The sequence below is a fragment of the Balaenoptera acutorostrata genome, chromosome 17 (assembly GCF_949987535.1).
Source record: "Balaenoptera acutorostrata chromosome 17, mBalAcu1.1, whole genome shotgun sequence".
NCBI classification, from domain to species: Eukaryota; Metazoa; Chordata; class Mammalia; order Artiodactyla; family Balaenopteridae; genus Balaenoptera; species Balaenoptera acutorostrata.
The window spans coordinates 3019633-3038860 of NC_080080.1; the positions used below are offsets into that span (position 1 = coordinate 3019633).

General features: G+C 47.2%; 1 protein-coding gene across 13 annotated transcripts in view; it reads left to right on the plus strand.

The window, feature by feature from the left end:
* PTK2 (protein tyrosine kinase 2) overlaps positions 1 to 19228 on the plus strand; it is a 256529-nt gene that overhangs the window by 203363 nt on the left and 33938 nt on the right. For 12 of the 13 annotated variants that reach the window (XM_057532273.1, XM_057532274.1, XM_057532264.1 and 9 more), the window contains 2 exons: positions 3 to 207; positions 13227 to 13338. In XM_057532273.1, coding sequence (XP_057388256.1) covers positions 3 to 207; positions 13227 to 13338 — 317 coding nt within the window. Of the gene's footprint in view, positions 1 to 2; positions 208 to 12500; positions 12681 to 13226; positions 13339 to 19228 lie in introns of those variants that run through there. The other variant, XM_057532276.1, reaches the window with a different exon arrangement.

Consider the following 19228-nt stretch of genomic DNA (forward strand, 5'->3'; position numbering starts at 1 on the left):
AGGGGTGTGTATGTGGGAGATACTGATGCACGGTGTGAAGCCCTTTCAAGGCGTGAAGAACAATGATGTGATCGGCCGCATTGAGAATGGGGAGAGGTTGCCCATGCCTCCGAACTGCCCTCCCACGCTCTACAGCCTCATGACCAAGTGCTGGGCCTACGACCCCAGCCGGCGGCCCCGCTTCACTGAGCTCAAAGCTCAGCTCAGGTAGGATGGGGGGCGGGGCCGGGGGCGGGGCCGGGGGCGGGGCGGGCAGGCCTCCGCTGCTTCTCCCAGGCAGGTCCTTTTATCAGTACATCTGAGGCAAACCTGTTTCTTGGGTAAACGTAATTACTCCTTTATGGATTTGTATTTATTTACACATTGTTAGAACCTTAAGAAGATTATGTCTTCAAGTCTTAATAAACTTCAAATTGTGATCAGGTGTCTCTGCCCTGACTGCTGACCAACGTGGCACAGCCCACAGGCTCCGCGTGGTCTAGTCCCCGCCCACTCCCCAGTCTCGCCTCACACCACCCCTTCCTCTGCCCCAGCGGCACCCGGCGCCTCTGCCTTCCCCCGCTCGCCCGCAGGGCGCTTCTCTTCAGTCTTCGGAGCCCAGCTCAGGGTTGCCTCCTGCAGGAAGCCTCCCTCATGTGCCCCGCCCCCAAAGAGACAGCCCCTCCTGTGGCACCTCTTCAGCGCTTCTGTTGTTGTAGCTCAGACACCCACGTTAACCTGTTCAGCTGCCGTTTTGTGACTCCTACTTCGCGCCAGACGCCATTAGACCCAAACCTCCAGCAGCCCCCAGTCCCCCGGAAGGAACACACGGACTTCTTAGTGTGCTGGGCCCCCCCAGAGGGTCTGCGCAGAGCTGACCTGCTACTGGCCAGACTCAGAGGCCTCGACAGGTGGCCCTCATCCCGTCTTGCTCATTTCTGTAGGCCTGGGGCAGAGCTTAGGACCAGCACCTTGTCAGTGCTCAATAAACACTTGTCGAACTAAAGTCTAGATTGAGACTTAATACTTTAATCAACAAGATATTTTAGTATAATACATAACCAACCAGCCAACGCCATGGTTTAATGTGCTGTTTCATGTTTGGAGTACACTCCCCTGATTTTATTTGAGTTTTTTTATTTGCTATATTTTCGTCTTTTTTCATAAAAATTACCAAATGTCAGGGTCCAAAAGCCCCGGCAGCTGTTCTAGCCCACCTTTTATCCCCCGGCGCTTGAACCCTCTCAGCCTCACCTAACCTCCGGCAGCGCCTCCTGCCCGACTGACGAGTTTCCTCTAAGGAGAGCGTTTCTGGGAAGGAGCAGGGCCTTAGTGAGAAGTGGGGGAGATTCGTCCAGGCAGCAGCTGTTTTGCTAAGTGTCTCCTTTGTTCTGAGCTAGGTTCTGTGGGCCCAGCGGTGAGCAAAACACAGTCCTGCCCCCGGCGTTTGAAGTCCGGCCGAGGAGGTGGGGGTCGGCACCGCTGGCCGCACGGTGACACCCCTGCCGCCCCCCCTCCGGGCCTGCTTCCGGGGCCTCGCGCCTGGCGGCCCCTCAGGTCTTTCAGGACAGCTCTCTTCAGGCTGGAGCTCTGCAGGTTCTTAATTCTCATGCAGCTTGGCTATACCTGCTGTCCCTGTTGGAGCTGGTTTTCGAACATGCTTCGTTTCGTGTTTTGCTCATAAATTTTTTTGTTCCTCCTTGACCTTTCCTCAGAATCTGATAGATTCTGTCCATGAAATGCCCCCTCTGATACCAGTTCCACCCGCCCGCCTCCCCGGCGCGTTCTTCCCCGTTACTCGGCGCATCCGCCGGCTTCTGTCCACAGCCTCCTCCCCTCCCCTCAGTACTTCTCCTTGGTTGCTTGCTTAACTGTTCCTGTGGCTTCGCTCCCCACCTCCGTCTGTCTTTAGCTTCAGTCCTGCCTTTTCTCACAAGTCCCAGACCTGTGTCTTCAGTTGGAGGACATGGTGTTTATCCTAAAGCAAAGCCGTTACCGTCTCCTCTTGCCTGCCTCTTGCCCCTCAGCTTGTGTAGGTTGCAGTGGGGCCTTTGTCTCCACCTGCATCTGGGAGTCGTCAGTAACTCCTCGCCCGCCTGTGCCAGCTGACCAGCTGGAGCATCCTCACCTCAGTGTCTTCGGACCCACTCCCTCCTCCCAGCTCTCCTCACCGCCCTGCCCCCGCCCCCGGCCCGCATGCTTCATCAGTCAGTCTTACCGAACCGTCGAAGTGGGAGAGTAACTCCCTCGCTCAAGACAACTTTCAGTGGGTTCCTGGCACCCCCTGTGTTAGTTTGAGGCTTCCAGAGTAGCATTTAAGGCTCCTTGAGTTACGGCCAGTGTCTTTCCATCCCTTTCTCACACTGTGGCCAAACTAACCCCACGCCTCCGCCAGGAAGGCCTCCTTCTGCACCTGCTGAAATCAGCCCTACTGTCTTCCTCAGCCTCTTTCCCTGCTCTGCCCGTGGGCTGTCCAGAACTCTTGCTTCTTCTGGCCATGCTCGCCCTGTGGGCCGCAGATGGCCACATCCCGGTCCGGTCAGCTCCACAAACACTGAGCACCACGTAGCTGGGCCTGGTGCAGGTCACTGGGCAAGAGAACCAAACACTTTTCCTGCCCTCGAGGAGCTCACAGTCTAGTACGTCTCATCCCCTACTAGACTGAAGCTCCTTGAGGACAGGGATCGTCATACTCACCTCGGTGTTGCCCACACCCCCAGGCCAGGAGCTGGGCCCAGTGAGGACCAGACAGCTGCTGAGTTCATGCTTAGCTCACACAAAACTCATGCTGATGCTGGCTGGAGGACTGTTGCTTTAAGGTGGAGTAGCTCCAAAAACTGTCCCAGATGAAGTCTTAGAACTAAATATAATTATTTTATACACACACACATATAAAAACATCATGTACCTATTTATAGATGCTTTCTTGTGAACAATTAGTACAGATTATTGACCATTAGTTTGTTCTGTCTGTTTTGTATTAGTCAGAAATGGAGTTTAACTATATTTGGAACATGTAGAATATGGCTACCAAATAAGCCAAATAAAATGTAACTTTATAATATACTAGCTGCTTGGACATCTATATGTAACAATGTATCACAAGTAATTAAACACATTCCTTATTGAGTTTTTAAAATTTTTTATTATATCCAAGATTCTAACAAAGTAATAAATTTTGGATAGCCCTTACCCCAGGGCAGTTAAAAATGTTCCCAAATCCCATTCTCCGTGTCTATCTAAAGAGAAAATGCTGCAAATAGACTCAGTTTATTGTGGGCTCCACTCATCTTTGGCTGGACCACGTCTTGTTTCTACTGTATCGTAAGTTAAGAAAAGTGGCTCTCGGTGACTCTTGTTAGGCAGAGGGTTGTACTGGGATGGGTCAGTCTCTGTGACCACAGGGCCTGTCCTCCTGCCATCCTGTGTCCTTATTCATAGATGTGCCTCATTGAGGAGAATGAGATTAACCTCTGGGCAGCCTAGTAGCAAGTGTGAGAAATTCCTCAATAGGAAATTTCTCATAACATGAGCTCTAGCATTTCGTACTGTGTGACTGACAGGTTATAAGAGTGCGCTAAATATTTTTTGAATGAAAAGTCATTTAATCCCTAGCTAGTCAGTTAATTCTTTGGTAGATACTGTGACAAGAAGACCACAGTAAAACCTCTTGAGTATTTGCCCCTTTGGAGTTTATGTTCAAAGACGGCGTTTCCCAGCAGTGCTCTGCGTCATTAAGGTGTTTGTGCCATTATAGGAAAAGATTGTCAGTTTTATCTCAGGGAAACATTTTAAGTTAACGTGTGGCTTCTTAAATCCCTTTTAGACAAATGAGGGTAATAAATAAAATTATTGATTTAAATTTTGTACCCTAATTTTTGTATTTTTCTAACTTTTTATTGACATGCAAAGATGTGAACATATAAACATGCCAAGAAGTAAACAGCTCCCTGAATTTTCACAAATTGGGCCCATTCCTGTAACCAGCATCTAGAACAAGAAAACAGCACTGCCTGCACCCCAGAGACCCACGAGAGGCCCCTTTTCCAATTACTGTTCCCCCTCCAGGGATAACCACTCACCATAGACTGGTTCTGCCTGGTTTTGAACTTTATGTAAACGCTATCATTCAGTGTGTACTTTTTTGTTTATGGTTTATTTTGCTCAACATTTAGTTTGAGATCACCCATGTTACTCAGGTAGTTGGACTTCACTCTCGTTGCTGTATGTGTCCCATTTGTAAATATACCATAGTTTATCCCTTATACTATTGGTGGAAATTCAGATACTTTCCATCTTGGGGCTCTCAAGACTGCTGCTGTAGGGACATAACAGAAGTGTCATTGGGTGAGCACGTGTACAAGAACGTCTGGTGGATGCGTATTCAGGCATCCGCAGGTGTGCGCGGCTTTAGCTTTATGCACTGATAGCGCCTGTTTTCCAAAGTGGATGAACCAATGCAGTGTCCCCAGCAGTGATGAAAGTTCCTGTTGCTCCAGCCATAGTTTTTTTTAAACCTTTGGAAATCGATCCTTGTTTCTAAGCATGCCATTTTCACATATGAAGGGTAGGTTAAAGAAAGAAAAAATAATGTAAGTGGTATGTAAACAATTTACCTGAGGTTTTCTATTCTAAAGATCACTGACTTAGTAGGTGTCTGCCTGGAAGGCCCTCTGACCCTGAGCGCTTTAGGAAGCCCTTTAAACCAACACCATGTTCACTAGGAGCCAGTCTCCATCCTCTGCCGTCAACCTTAGAAATTACAACATTGAAAACCAACGCTGACTGAGTGCTTTCTGTTGCCACACGTGCGCCGTGAACTTTCACACATTATTTCATCTGAATCCTCACGGTCCTGGGAGATGTAGGTAATATTGTCATCATCAGTTTACAAATGAGGAAACGGAAACTGAGGTTAGGCAGTTGAGCTGGGGTCACAGAGCTGGGATTCAAGGCACGCTCACCTGAGTCCAGGACGCAAGCTGTCAACTGTCACGCTCTACACTTTGTTTGAGCCATGGCTAGACATTAGTAAGTACTCTGATTACGATTTTGACTAGTGGGCAAGTTGTTAATATTGTTTAGTTAAAAAGGAAAAAGAAGAAAGAAAAGGGAAAAAAAACCTACTGTTACAAGGAATTCCTGCAGCTGGTTCTCTTACATTTGCTTGAGTGTCAACCAGAGAAAGTCCCCCAACAGAATGGCAGCATCTCTGGCGTCGGCACAGAGGCCCCCCACCCAAGGGTTTTGATGGGTGACGTAGTTTCCACGTGTTATCGCTGTTTTGCTGTCACATCTTGAGTGTGTTGCATTTGGCTGCTGTGGCCCTCTGTAATCCCAGAGTTAGTGGCAAGCAGTCGTGGAAGTTTTCGGCGAGGCTGAGTCTCCCCAGGGGTACTTGAGGCAGCTAGAGGCAAGCCACGCCAGTGTGCGTTGGCTGGCGTCCGCACTTGCCTGCTGTGTACTCGTCCTGTACCCGTAATACATAGCCTTGTCTCCAGCTTGGGTCTGGGGGGAGTTGTGGATGTTGTTTGTTTGTTATTATAACTTGATATCATCATGTTTGCTTCTTAACTTTATCATACAAAGCTGGCCGTTGAGAAATCTGTTTGACCTAAGTTGTCCTTGGGTGAGTGACTTAGCCTCCCTGGGAGAGCAGAATCACAAATCCTACCTGCCCTCTAGGTTTCAGGATTAAATAAAATCATCTAAAATGCATTTAGTTTTCATGCTCGTGGTGGGTACACGCACTTGGTGGCTGCTCTGGTAGTAGCAGTAAAAACAAAAGCTTTTTCTGAAGATCCGCAAGGGACCTGGAGGTCTTCGGTACAGAAAATGGTCAGTTACCGTTTAAAAAAAAAACTGGTTCCTCAGATGTAGAAGGGGTAGCTATTATTACCAGATACCAAAATGCAAGGTACATCTTTTTGACGTTTTGTGGGTGTCTTATGGATATCTTGTACAGGTTTGGTTGTTTGTTTGTTTGTTTTTGAGTCCTTTTTGATACTTCATTTATCCTAAAATGTGAACTCTAGATTAAAAACTCTAGATTTGATTAATAACATGAGGTTACTTGTGCTTCTTCGCCGTGCTTTTAAAGTGGTTTTGTATCTGCTCCCCAAATTCCTTTCAGAGGTGGTGTCTAAATTCCTCCTTAGTCATCATATCGGCATTTTCCTTCTCACTGCCGTCCTGTTGGGTCTTGGCGTCATCTGGAAGAGTAACCTGTTTCTCAGTTACCCCTGTATTTACATCTTAAAATGTTTGTTTGGTTTGGGGCCTTAGTCTTCCCAGTAATAAAAAGTAAATAGTAAATCAAAATTTCATGGGAATTTAATGTAAAATTTAAATTGTTTCCACTAAAATTTATGTCATAACTGTTTCTCACCTGCAGGTAGCTCGTCTTTTTTTTTTTTTTTAAATTAATTAATTAATTTATTTATTTTTGGCTGTGCTGGGTCTTCGTTTCTGTGCGAGGGCTTTCTCTAGTTGCAGTGAGCGGGGGCCGCTCTTCATCGCGGTGCACGGGCCTCTCACTGTCGCGGCCTCTCTTTGTTGCGGAGCACAGGCTCCAGACGCGCAGGCTCAGTGGTTGTGGCTCACGGGCCCAGTTGCTCCGCGGCATGTGGGATCTTCCCAGACCAGGGCTCGAACCCGTGTCCCCTGCATTGGCAGGCAGATTCTCAACCACTGCGCCACCAGGGAAGCCCTGCGGGTAACTCTTGCCCTTCATTGGACCCCCCCGCACACAGATGTTCAGACCTTTACAGGTGCATCTCTACTTTAGCTTCACCTCCAGAATTTGGTTTTATGTGAAGTAAACAAATTTCCGGTGAGATTTAAACTTAAATTTCATAAAAATTAGTCCTTTGTACTTACGTGGCTTCATAGATCATTTTCACGTGATTACCTCACTGATTTCACAATAATTCTTAAGGGTGAGATACTGTTGCCCTTTTCACTTCAGGAACCTGAGGCTCAGAAAAACCCTATGACTTGCCCGGATTGTGCAGCTAACAAAGGGTGGATCCAAGACCCTGGGCCCTTTTCTCCGAAGTCCAGGACCACTGCTTTTCTGGGTCTCTTTACCACCGTATGCCCCTCCGCACTGAATGGGTTGCTGGCTGCCTCCACCCCCAGCACTTCCCCGCGCTCTGCTCACTTCCCCTCCCTTGTCTTATTTGTAAGAGAGAACTTTGACTAGATGAAGTTCACACTTCAGCTGTAATCCACATATTTACTATTTGAAGGTCGCCCTCAGAACCCAGTGAAATCCTCAGACTCATCCGGTAGCTGCTGTAATTCCTTCCCTTCAGTCCTGTTTCTGGCACCATTTTCCTTCTCTCTCTAGTTGTTCTTAATTCCCCTTCCCTAAATTTTGTCTCCAGGGTTATTACCCCTAAAAACATGGGGGAAGAGTGGAGTAACCATGAATGTCTGTCCTCCCCTCTGGACAGTGAAGGGCCAGAGGCTGTAGGTGGCCCGTCCCTCTTCAGGTTACAGAGGGACGGGGCGGCGAGGTTGATGCAGGGATGCAGGGAACGAGTGGAGCAGCGCTGGCTCCGTCTCAGCCCGGTCTCCGGGCACCTGAGCTTAGAGGGGAGGGAGCGGCAGCCCCCGTGGCAGCGGGTCGGTTCTCGTGAAGAGGGTTTCGCGCTGAGAAGCCACTGGCTTACCTTCTGCACCTCTTCCTCTCAACCCCCCAGATTTGCATTTTAGAAATACCTTTTACATTATATTTTTAGTGATTGCTCCAAGTGTTACATTATACATCGTTAACTTTGCACCGTCTACTGAGAGTTAATAACTGTATTTCACGTAAAATGTGGAAGCTTCATTTACCATCACCTTAGTCCTTTTTGCTCTAGATGTCGTGTATATTATATTCATATATGGTAGTAACCTCATAAAATAAGATTACACTTTGTGTTTTTAATAGTGTTTTGAGGAAAGTAAGGGGAAAATCTTTTATATTTAACCCCATACAGTGCTCTTTATTCTTTCCTAAAGGTCTTTCTTCCATTTGGTTTTCCCATCTGTCTGAAGAACTTCTTTAACATTTCTTGTGGTGTGGGCCTGTTGATTAGTTTTGGGGTTTTTTTTTTTTTTTTAATCTGAAAATGAATTGAACTTCATTACACTGAATATAGAACTCTGAGTTGACAGCATTTTTCTTTTTCTTTTTCTTTTTCTTTTTTTTTTGTTCTTTCTTTCAGCACCTTAAAGCTTTCTTTCATTATCTTCTGGCCTCTGTTATTTCTAATGAGAAGTCACTGGCCTTTTAAATTATTACTCTTCTGTATGTAATGTGTCATTTTTTCTGGCTTCTTCCATGATTTTGTCTTTGGTTTTCAGCAGTTTATAACTAGGATGTGCTTGGGTGTGGTTTTTGTTGTATTGATCATATTTGGGCTTCACTGAACCTCTTGAATCTGTAAATGTATGTCCTTGACCATTATTTCTTCAGATATTTTTTCCACTCCATTTTCTCTCTTCTAAAACTCTAGTTCCATGTATGTTAAATCTTTTGATAGTGTCCTTCAGGTTCCAGGGGCTCTGTTCTTTTTCTGTTTTCCCCCAATCTTTTTTCTCTAAGTTCTTCAGATTGGATAATTTTATTGATTTATCTTTAATTTTCCTGACTCTTCTCTCATCTCTATCCCACTGATCATCCAATCCTGTGGAGATTTTATTTCAGATATTTTATTTTTCATTAGAAATTTTCATTTGGCTCTTTTTTATACCTTTTGTTTCTCTGCTGGCATTTCCTATCTTTTCATTAACTATGACCAAATTTTCCTTTATGTCCTTGAATATAATAATAGCTCTTCAGAGTCCTTGCTTGCTAATTACAACTTCTGAGTCACCATTGGAGTCAGCTTCCTTTAGATTTCTTTTCCTCTTGAGAGTGGATTACATTTTAATGTTTATTTGTACATCAAGTGATTTTAGATTATGTCGTGGACATTGTGACTGATAGGTTGCAGAAACTCTGGATTCAGTATTATTCCTCTGAAGAGTGGTTGGTTGGTTGGTTGGTTTGTGGTTGGTTGGTTGGGTTTAGCAGGCAGCTAACTTGGCAGGTCTCACATTGCAAACTCCCTCCATTCTGTGAGCTCGAATCCCAATTCAGCTGAGTTCAGCCTCAGCTGGGCTGCCTGGAGCCTGCCCTATATGTGCATAGTACAGGGGTCAGCTAGTGATTCAGGCAGAATTTATACTCAGAATTTGAGGTACCCCTCCCTGGCTCTCTTCTTCCTGGGATTTGCCCCCTCACTTTCCACCAGCTGAGGCGACCCAAATTCAGTCCTCTGGTTCTTCAAACCAGTAAGACTGGGGCTGGCTTTCTGGCTAGTGGCCATTAAATTGGGGACTCACCCAGTGCCGTTCCCTTCCTCCTAGTGGCAGCTCCCTCCAGAGCCTAACTGCTTTGTGCTGTCACAGGGCTGTTTCTTCTGTCCTAGTCTGTAGTTGCTATCTGCAAGAGGATTGGTCAAATAGGAGCTTCTCGAACTTGCCAGAAATACAAAGAGGTCACCATTCTAAAGTAAGATTTTAGTAGAAATCACTTTTTTTAAATAATTTTGAAATGTGTAACACCATAACCAAACAAAAGTGCGTTATTTCCTGCAGTTTGAGATACATAATAAGTAAAGAGAGATGCAGTTTTGTTGTATTCGTGAAGCGAGATGTTCCGTCTGCTGTGCGTGTTTATAAGAGAAGAAGGAGGGAGGCATGTGCTGCAGCACTGGTCACTGCCCGCTGCAGAGGTGCCGTCCCAGCTTTGTCTCAAGCCTTGTTTTCTGCGAAGATACCAAGGGGGGTTGTTGAAGGGTCAGCTCCATTCCTTTGTGGTGAGGCGATGTTGGGTACTTAGAAGAGATCGTGTTTCAAAGCTGGCATTCCCATGAACTTGCCAAAACAAGCCATTTCCCTCGTGGCTTTTTTTTTCATCCAGTTTCTTGCTGCTCTCTCTGGATGTTTTTCAAATTAGCCTAAGTAGCTATGAATCCAGACTGATTTTCTGTCCAAAGCAAATTTTGTGATGTCATCATAAAATTATTATGTTTAGGTGCTCAAAGTCCAATCTTCTTTTAAAAAGTTTTTCAAGCATAGAAGAAATGTAGTTTCAAAGAAAAGAATAGTATTACTATAATCATTCTCAAGAAAAATGCTACAGAAATGAAATAGATTTAAAAAAACATAAGGCAGGTAAAAGTACAGAACTAGATAGCGTTTACTTAGAAGTCTTACTGGGTTTTTTCACCGACTTTATTTCTCCATCCTAACAGTGGATAGGACAGGCAGTATCGTTCCCATTTATGAAGGAGGACACAAGTTGAAATGGGCCCCGCTGCCCAGCTCAGTGAAGGTGCTGCTCGTAGCTGGTGCCCTTTCTGCTGGGACAGCGGGAACAGCTGGTCACCCACTCGGACTGATCGCCCCGTCCACTCTAAATCTTGTCTGTGTTGGAGATTTGCTTCCGAATCTTAGCTTGGTACTGGAAACGAAGACGCTATTAGACCACTTTATTGCTCTCCATGAAAATACCTTAGAAGTAAAATCACGTCTTGCTGCTCCAGAACGGAAATTTAGTGAGACCTCTCCATACCAGCCTGTGGAGCCCCGGAGACCAGGTTTCACAGGGAGTGCCGCAGGCCGAGAAGAGTCGACGCGTGCTTGCAAGTTTTTATGTCCTTTACTGTGAATTGATTACTTTGATGACTTTTTCTCCTAAAGTGAGGGAAGTAGTGATAAAAAATAAAACTAACATTAAATAAATACTCCTTTCCCCTCTTCCCAATTCTCTTCCTAGATGGGGCTCGTGGATAAACAAAGAATGATTCTTACATGTTCTAACATTTGTTAAATGGAAAGTCTTATTAGCTCTTATAGTTTCATCTCTTGGTGAGTGTGAGACTTAGAAACCACCATCCCAGGAAGAAGCATGAGGGCTCATTGCCAGTTCACATTAGGCAGCTAAAAGCTTTCAAACAGAATGTATTGCTACTAAAAATACTTGGACTTTGGGAAAATATGTTTAAATTTGACCTCCTTGACACTCTGCACATTCCAGTTTTTTGCTCTGGGTTCCTCAGCAGCTGTAAGGAGGAAAGTTCAGAACTGTCTCCATGGGCCCTCTTACTCCATCTATGGAAGAGCCTTCCCATTGTAAAAACAGATACTGCATGAGTTATTTATATTCTGCACTACTCTGAGCAACAAATTATGTTTTCTCCGAAGCGTTTTGACATGTTATTTTTTGGAATGATACTGAGGAACTCGCTTCCCGGTTACCCCTGCGTTCCGTGTCCAGTGGTAGCAGGTGATGCAGGGCCGAGAGGGAGGATTCAGACAGTGAATCAGTGGGTCAGAGAACAGGGGACGGTGAGTGTGGGCGAAGGATCAGGGCAGGTGGAGCCCAAGAGGGTCTCCTTATGCAGGGCCTCCCATGACCTATTTGGAGGTGTTTGTGGGGAGCAGTAACCTTCAGGTCAGGGTGGCCCAGTTCACGAAACAGCCCATGTGAAATAAATTGCCTTCGTGAGACCTATTTAAAATAGAGTTCCATTGCCTTAAAGAACATGTCACGCTTGGCCTTCTCATAGCTTGCCTTTATTTTAATGATTTGAAGAAGTTAGAAATAAGGACAGTTTTTTTTACTTGATTTTTTCCTGATTGTTATGGACTTTTCAGTTGTTTAAAACTACGCAGTTTTTGGAAATTCTGACTTGGAGTCTGTTACTTGTTTTGAGGGCCAGGTGATTGAGAGCAGGGCGCTGAAAAGCTCCTAATCGGGGGCAGCCCTCTCTCGGGCCAGGGGTCTGTCTGAACCCCTGCTCCCAGCGGCCACCCTCCCGGCAGCCTGCCCCCGTCCCCTGCGAGGCACAGGGAGGTGGTGACCGGTCTTCGTCACCAGCCAGTGCCCGTGCTCGGCTGATGGCGGCTTCACTCCCCTGTCACCACTCAGGCAGACTGTGGTCCAGGGTCTGTGCTAGTTCTGGGCGCGTGGAAGGGGGCAGCTCTCAGCCCAGCGCGGGCAAAGGCCAAGCAAACAGGCTGTCGCACGCACTTGACCTGTGAATCGTGGGACCTGGGGCCAGGGTCCCGACGGCACTGGCTCGGCGTGCATCTGGCCAGCTTCGAGGGTGCCGCCAGAGCCTGCACCGTTGTTGAAGTGTTGTGCTGTTTTCTCAGCCATGATTGTCTAGATGGAGTGAGAAGAAAAATGAAATCATATTTTGAGGAGGGGGTTGCTTTTCTCTCTAAAGTGTTGATGTGGTCATTGAGGGAAGCGTTCCCTTTCCTTAAAAACAAAACAAAACAAAACTCGCATCTGTAGTAAGGGCTTGCTGACTCAGGGCAGTTACGAGATGAATTCTGTCTGTCCTCTGCTGCTGTAAGTTGCATGAGTGCAGCTGCGTGAGAAACGGCCTGCCCTCGCCTCCAGGCAGCAGGAATGTCTCCTGGAAACAGTCGAGCTGGATTCCCAGATTAGAAAGAAAGGCTCTGGGGCCGCTGACCTCACTCTCTCATGAGCTGCTGGCGCTGGGAGGTTCTCTGCTGCCCTCCACCAGGAGGCTGGGACTGGGAAGCCCCAGGACGCGGCGGCGGGGCGGCGGGCGGGCGGGCAGCAGAGGGCGGTGGCCGCTCCCGCGATGGCCCAGAGCCCAGGTGCGGAGCCCTGAGCAGCCCGGCGGGTAAGTAGCCGCGTGACCCGGTGCGGAGTTGCCAGTTTCAAGCCGGCAGGAGTTTCAGAAGTGCTTGTAGATACTGTTGCATTTCCTTCCCCCCTGATGAGGCAAAGTGCCGCTTAAAGTGAAAGTTGGTAGGAGGTCGTGAGCCGTTTGGGGAGCGTTGGGCCGGATGGCTGTTTGGTCGGTCGCTGTGCCGATGCGGTGACACTGTGAGGGCCGGGTCTGTGCTGTGTGGAGCGCTGCTCGGGATTTGCTCGGGGAAACTCTGCTGCTTAAAGGAAGCCGGCGTCCGAACCGTCCCTCCTGGCCCCTCTTTGGTTTCCCAGCTCCTCCTCGTGTTGCCCGCTGTCCTTCCCTTACCTGAGGCTGTGCCCCTTGCATCAAGGCTATTCTGGAACCCTTTTGTGAAGTTAGAAACCCGATCCTCTTTCCCTTTCTTTATTGGCCTCCGCCGCCACCCGCGGGGCTCCTCGGTATGTCAGGGTGGGGTCTGGTGTGTGCGAGCTCCCCCGGTGTCAGCTCCCCTTACATACTCTGTTGTCTCTCTAGCACAATCCTGGAGGAGGAGAAGGTCCAGCAAGAAGAACGGATGAGGATGGAGTCCAGAAGGCAGGTCACAGTGTCCTGGGACTCCGGAGGGTCCGACGAAGCACCACCCAAGGTAGCAAAGGCCCCCACCCCATCTCTGGCATTATGCCTACTAACTTTTGAGGTTTATGCTGTAGGGAGGTTTATGTCTGTGGCGAGAAAACCAAATAGCGGGTTATTCTAAGAGTAATCACTGCAACTTCTGTTCCTTGTTCACCCCGCCGCATACCACCCCAACGTGCACCCGTTTCCCTAATTTTGCAGCTCTGGGCTGTTCGAAATCATGAGTGATTGGATTAGGCCTGACCTTCCAATCTGCCCCCCCCCCACGCCCCCATCATCAGACTTAAGTGAGCACGCCCGGCTCGGGGAGGTTTCTCTCTGCTGGCGTCAGGGACCGTCCTGATGATCAGATAGACTATAACCAAGCCGAGAACGCTTTACGTTTTGCTTTATTTTGAAAGGAGTCAACTTCCACCTGACCTGATTCCTTTGGGCTTTGTTTTGTTTTGCTGAGAACCTGGTGCACATTTTCTGCCTTTTTCTCATCTGGGGCCGGTGTCCGGGTTGTCAGCGTGGGGAGGTCTGCCAGCAGCATCGCAGCCCTGCCCTCCGTCCTTCCCTCCTTCCGGCCTTCCGCAGGCGGCCAGAGCCTTCCCCTCTTGCTCAGCCAGGCTGGGGCTGGACACAGGTGGCCCTAAACACTCTCCTCAGGTTAGGGTTCTTTGTTCTCCTTTTGCTTTTGACAGGATGGTATTTTCACACAGTGGCTTACTTGCCATGAATAATCCAGTTCAGGTCATTTTCTGGATGGTAAATAGATAATAGGCTTTTTTGCAGTTAATAGTTACCTGCTACTTTATATTTGATTAGCTAAAAATATATTAAAGGAACTCTGACAATTCTTTACTTCATTTTCTTTTTGAAAAATGTTCAGAAATCTGTTAACAAAAAGTGCTATTTAAATATTGTACCCATTTTTTTTATCATGATGCCTGAAATCTGTTTTCTCGGCCATTGTTTTAAACTATTACAGTAAATATTATTACACATTGAAAGTGAACACAGGTGACTGACCCAGTTCTTCAGAATTTTAGAGGTGAAAGGTTCTGTAGTCTGGCTTCCTCCACCAATGGGAAAACTGAGGCCCAGAGAAGGAGGAGGGCCTGTGGTCCGTTCTCTCGGTGTTACTCTGAGCTGGTTAGTGCTGAGACCACAACATTTCTCTGTCTCTCCTCGTGTTACAACAACAACAAAGTCCCTAGTTACCCACCGAAAAGCTATGCACCCCAGCATCTGCGGCCTCCACCTTGTATACACGGGTTTGCCTGTTTCCTCACTAACTATTGTGGAAGGGTCCAGCACCGGAGAGTCTTGAAGTTAATTTCTCAGGCCTGGAAACCAAGTGGATCTGTTCACAGGTGGCTCTGATGAGCAGGTGGGTTACCTTCCTGTGCCCAGCCTCACTTTCCTCATCTGTGAAGTGAGGGTACTAGTGTTCCCCACCTCTTAGGGGTGTTGTGAAGACCAAATGAGATAATGCATTCACAGCACTTTTTTTAGTCACAGGAGTGTGAGGAACTCTACATAGTTGGTGATTAGCACAAATGATGCAGCATTCGCCTAAAACTCACAGAATTAACCTTTTCCATCCAAACATGCTTACGTATCTCAAGCTGTATGATTTTTAATAATTTTCATGTGGCTGAGTTTTGAAGGCTATGATATTAAGTTCATGGGCGGAGATGGAGATGGTTAGGCTTCTTTGTTTACAGAACAAGGGTGAGTTCTGCTTAAATTTTTAAATACCCTCACATTTCTTTCTTTAGGATGTTTTCAACGTGTGTATTTTGAAGCTCTTTTCTGTAGTCAGAGATGGTTCTACCCTTCAGAATGAGTCAGCAGACTATACCCCACTGCCTGTTTCTGTTGATGAACGTTTTATTGCATGAACTGCCCCCTTGGCTTGTGTGTTGTCCATGTCTGGGTACCCCCTACACAGACGGACTTGAGTGGTTCCGTTACAGTATGGCTCAAAAAGATTAAAATATTTACTCTTTGGGAATTCCCTGGCGGTCCAGTGGTTAGGACTCCACGCTTTCACTGCTGAGGGTACAGGTTCAATCCCTGGTCAGGGAACTAAGATCCCGCAAGCTGCACGGCCCGACCAAATAAATAAAATATTTACTCTTTGATCCCCAAATTTAAAGGTTGGCAGCCCCCAGATTTAAAAAAAAATTTTTTTAATTAACTAATTTATTTATTTTTGGCTGCATTGGGTCTTCGTTGCTGCGCACGGGCTTTCTCTAGTTGCGGCGAGTGGGGGCTACTCTTCGTCGCGGTGTGCAAGCTTCTCATTGCAGTGGCTTCTCTTGTTGTGGAGCACGGGCTCTAGGCGCGCGGGCTTCAGTAGATGCGGCATGTGGGCTCAGTAGTTGTGGCTCGCGGGCTCTAGAGTGCAGGCTCAGTAGTTGTGGTGCACGGGCTTAGTTGCTCCGTGGCATGTGGGATCCTCCCGGACAAGGGCTTGAACCCGTGTCGCCTGCATTGGCAGGTGGATTCTTAACCACTGTGCCACCAGGGAAGTCCCCAGATTAAAATTTTAGTGGGTAGAGGGAATTCCCTGGCAGTCCAGTGGTTAGGACTCAGGTCTTCCATTGCCGAGGACCCAGGTTCAATCTCTGGTCAGGGAACTGAGACCCCCACTAAGATCCCACAAGCCGCGCAGTGCGGCCAAAAAAAAAAAAAAAAAATTTAATGGGTAGAAGATCACCTACATTAGTATATATATGCAGATGCTGGATGTTTTCATTTCTAATAATGTAAATATTGGTAGATATATTCCAGATAAGCAAAGGCTCGTGGAGGCCTCAGTAATTTCTGAGAATGTAAAGGGGTCCTGAGAATAGCTGCCTCAGCATAGTGTTTCTCAGCCCCGATCAGACCCAGCATTCCATTTATATAAAAAATATTTTATAATGCCCCATTTACTAATCCTAAAATAAAATACATAGGTTATAAAATGACTTAATAATTTCAAGATACCAATACTGCCAAGAGACTGTGAACTATACAAGAGAAATAAAAGTAACTTCTACTAGCATTACGCACACACCTGTATGAAATACTCCGGTATAATTACGCTGGGAGGTGTGGTGGAGGAGCCAGGTGCCCGCACCTGTGTGTGGAAGGCTCGCCCTGGATACAGCAGCTACGCACGCAGACCCTGCAGTCACAGCTGACTGTGGATCTCATTCGTCTTGATGATGTGATTTTCTAGAAGGGTGAAAAATCTTGGTAAAGTTCAAACGAAACCAAGTAAAATTGTCCATCAGTATTCACAGTAGTTGCTCTTCCGGAAAGTTCAGTGTCTGATAAACTATGCAGAATATCATTTGTGTTCGTATGTCAGGCGGAGTTGGTTCTCAGTTCAGACTACAGGGCTCCTTGTTGTTGTTTTACCTGTGTTAAGGTGGAGAAAGATCTGAATGTAGCAGAGGCCCTGCTGTTCAGCCCCGCTGTCCCTCCCGCCTGCCTGCCACCCTCAGTGCCGGGCCCTGCAGGCAGCAGGAGCGCCCTCTCAGTACCCTAGGCCCCCATCGGGGGCACTGCCATCCAGCTGAGGACCACGAGTGTAGGATGTCTTGGGTTTTCCTTTTTCTTCCTCCTCACTTGGGAGGCTTTTGACAAAAACTCCCCTAGCTCCATAGTTTGCTTCATGAAAATCCAAGTTTCTGTCTTTGAGGAGGAGGTGCAATCACCCTGCTAAACCTTGTACTTAGTAGCAGGTGACACGTCTGGATACCTCAGCCCAGCTCAGCTCATTCGATCTTCGTGGCAGCCCTGTCCCCACTTCACTGTTGAGGCACGGTGGGCGAGTTGCCCCGGCCCGGCGCTGGCCATTTCCTGGCCTGCCCTCTTGGCCACCACGCTGAGTCTGTGCTTCTAGAGGAGGAAAACAGAACTGTTAGCAATACGTCCGTGCTCTCCACAGCGGGTGGCTAACAAAGTTCCATTTTGTGGTGTTCTTGGTGCAGTCGTTTCGTCTTCTGTAAGACATGTTTTCATGTTTTTATCTGTTATCTTTATTTTGAAATGGAACCTTACAAGTGTTACCGTTTGCTACCCATGTGAGTATTTGAGCCACTGGAGGATGTTCTGTGGAGATTTTGCCGTTCTTTGATCGTTCCTTTTGTAATTCCCCTTTTATTGGGTGAGTCACAGCGTGCTTGTCATAGAGTAGCAGCACAGCACAGCAGACTCTGGAGGCGGGCAGTTCTGCCATTACCAGCTGTGCAGCCTGTTCGCATCGCCTGACCTCTCTGAGCCTCTGTTTTATCCTCTGTACGGTGGGGTGATAATACTTCTTTGTAGCATTGCTCTCAGACTTATCAGATTGTACATACAACACCTTGCTCTACACGTAGGACACATTGAGTAAAAGTTTTTATTTTTGCCTGTGTTACTTACCTGCCACCTCCAAAATGTAAGCCAGCAGACACAACTGTCCACCTGTCAGATAGCTGTGAATACTGTCCTAATTCCTGGGTCTGCACCCTCCCATACTTGGACTCCAGGAAGCCTTTGCCATACGACCATTGTAATGCATACATATTAACACACACCTTTAAAACGGCTGTTGCCACTGAAATGTCAGAGTACAGAGATAGTCAAACATTTTTGCCTCTTTTTAAGCACTTGTTTAAATGAAACCTTTAAAAATATAAATCTGAAGAGTAGTCCCTAGGGCTTCATGGAACAAAATTGCCACCCTAGCACACAAGCAAAGCCCGTGACTCCCCCTTCATGCCCTTCCCTCTCTCGGGGGGTCTTGGGGATCCGTCCTCACATTTAGTTAAGCTTGGAGTAGACTGCACCTGGGGGCTGAAATGCAACAGGGCTAAAGGGGTGGGGGAGCCTTCCCACCCTCAGAGGCTTAACAGGCCCGCACCGCAGGGCGGGAGCAAGTGCAGGGGTGGCTGCGGTCCACGTGCTCGGAGGAGAGCGGGGGGATACGCTTCTGTGTCAGGAGGGAGAGGGAGGGGTGACACGGGAGACCCGGGACAGGAGGCGGCACGCATTCCAGGCAGAGGGGGTGACACTGTTTCGAGACTCAGGCTCGCTCAGAACTTAGCCGAAGCGGAGTGTGTGTTCATCCAGGACCACCTGTGTCCACGGGAAAGCGACACGGGCACTGAGGCGTTTTCCTTCCTCCCCTGGGCTCGCTGGGCCCCAAGTCTATTTCCTTCAATTCTGGTCTTTATTCACCTGGAGAGTCCTGAGTTTCCACTTTGTTAAATCCCTCAGGTTTAGGAGACTTTATTGACTTATCTTCCATTTCAGACTAGACCGTTCTTTTTGCTCTGAACTTTAAATTCACGTGTCAAACAATGAGGATTTTAGAGCTGGAAGTGACCTCAGGGTCCCTCCAAGTCAACCCAGTTCTATAGATGAGGAAATAGAATCCGGCTGGTTCACCCACGTGCTCCCAGCCGGTGAGGAGCAGAAAGGAAAGCCTCCAGGTTTGCATTTCCGTGATGCTGAATGGTATTGATTGAGCATCTTCTTATGTGCTTATTGGCCATTGGTATATCTTCTTTGGGTCTACTCAGATCTTTTGCTCACTGTTTACTTAGATTATTTGTCATTTTCTTGTTCAGTTATAAGAGTTCTTTCTATATTCTGGATATGAATCTTATCAGATAGATGATTTGCAAATACTTTCTTCCATTCATGGGTTGGCTTTTCACTTTCTTGATGTTGTCATTTGCAACACAAAACTTTTAATTTTGATGAAGTCCAGTTTATCTTTTCTTTTGTTGACTGAGCTTTTGGCGTCCTAAGAAACCATGGCCTAACCCAGGGTCACAAAGATTTACTCCTGTGTTTTCTTCTAAGCGTTTTATCGTTTTAGCTCTCACGTTTAGAAATGTGATCCATGTTGAGTTAATTTCTATGTATGT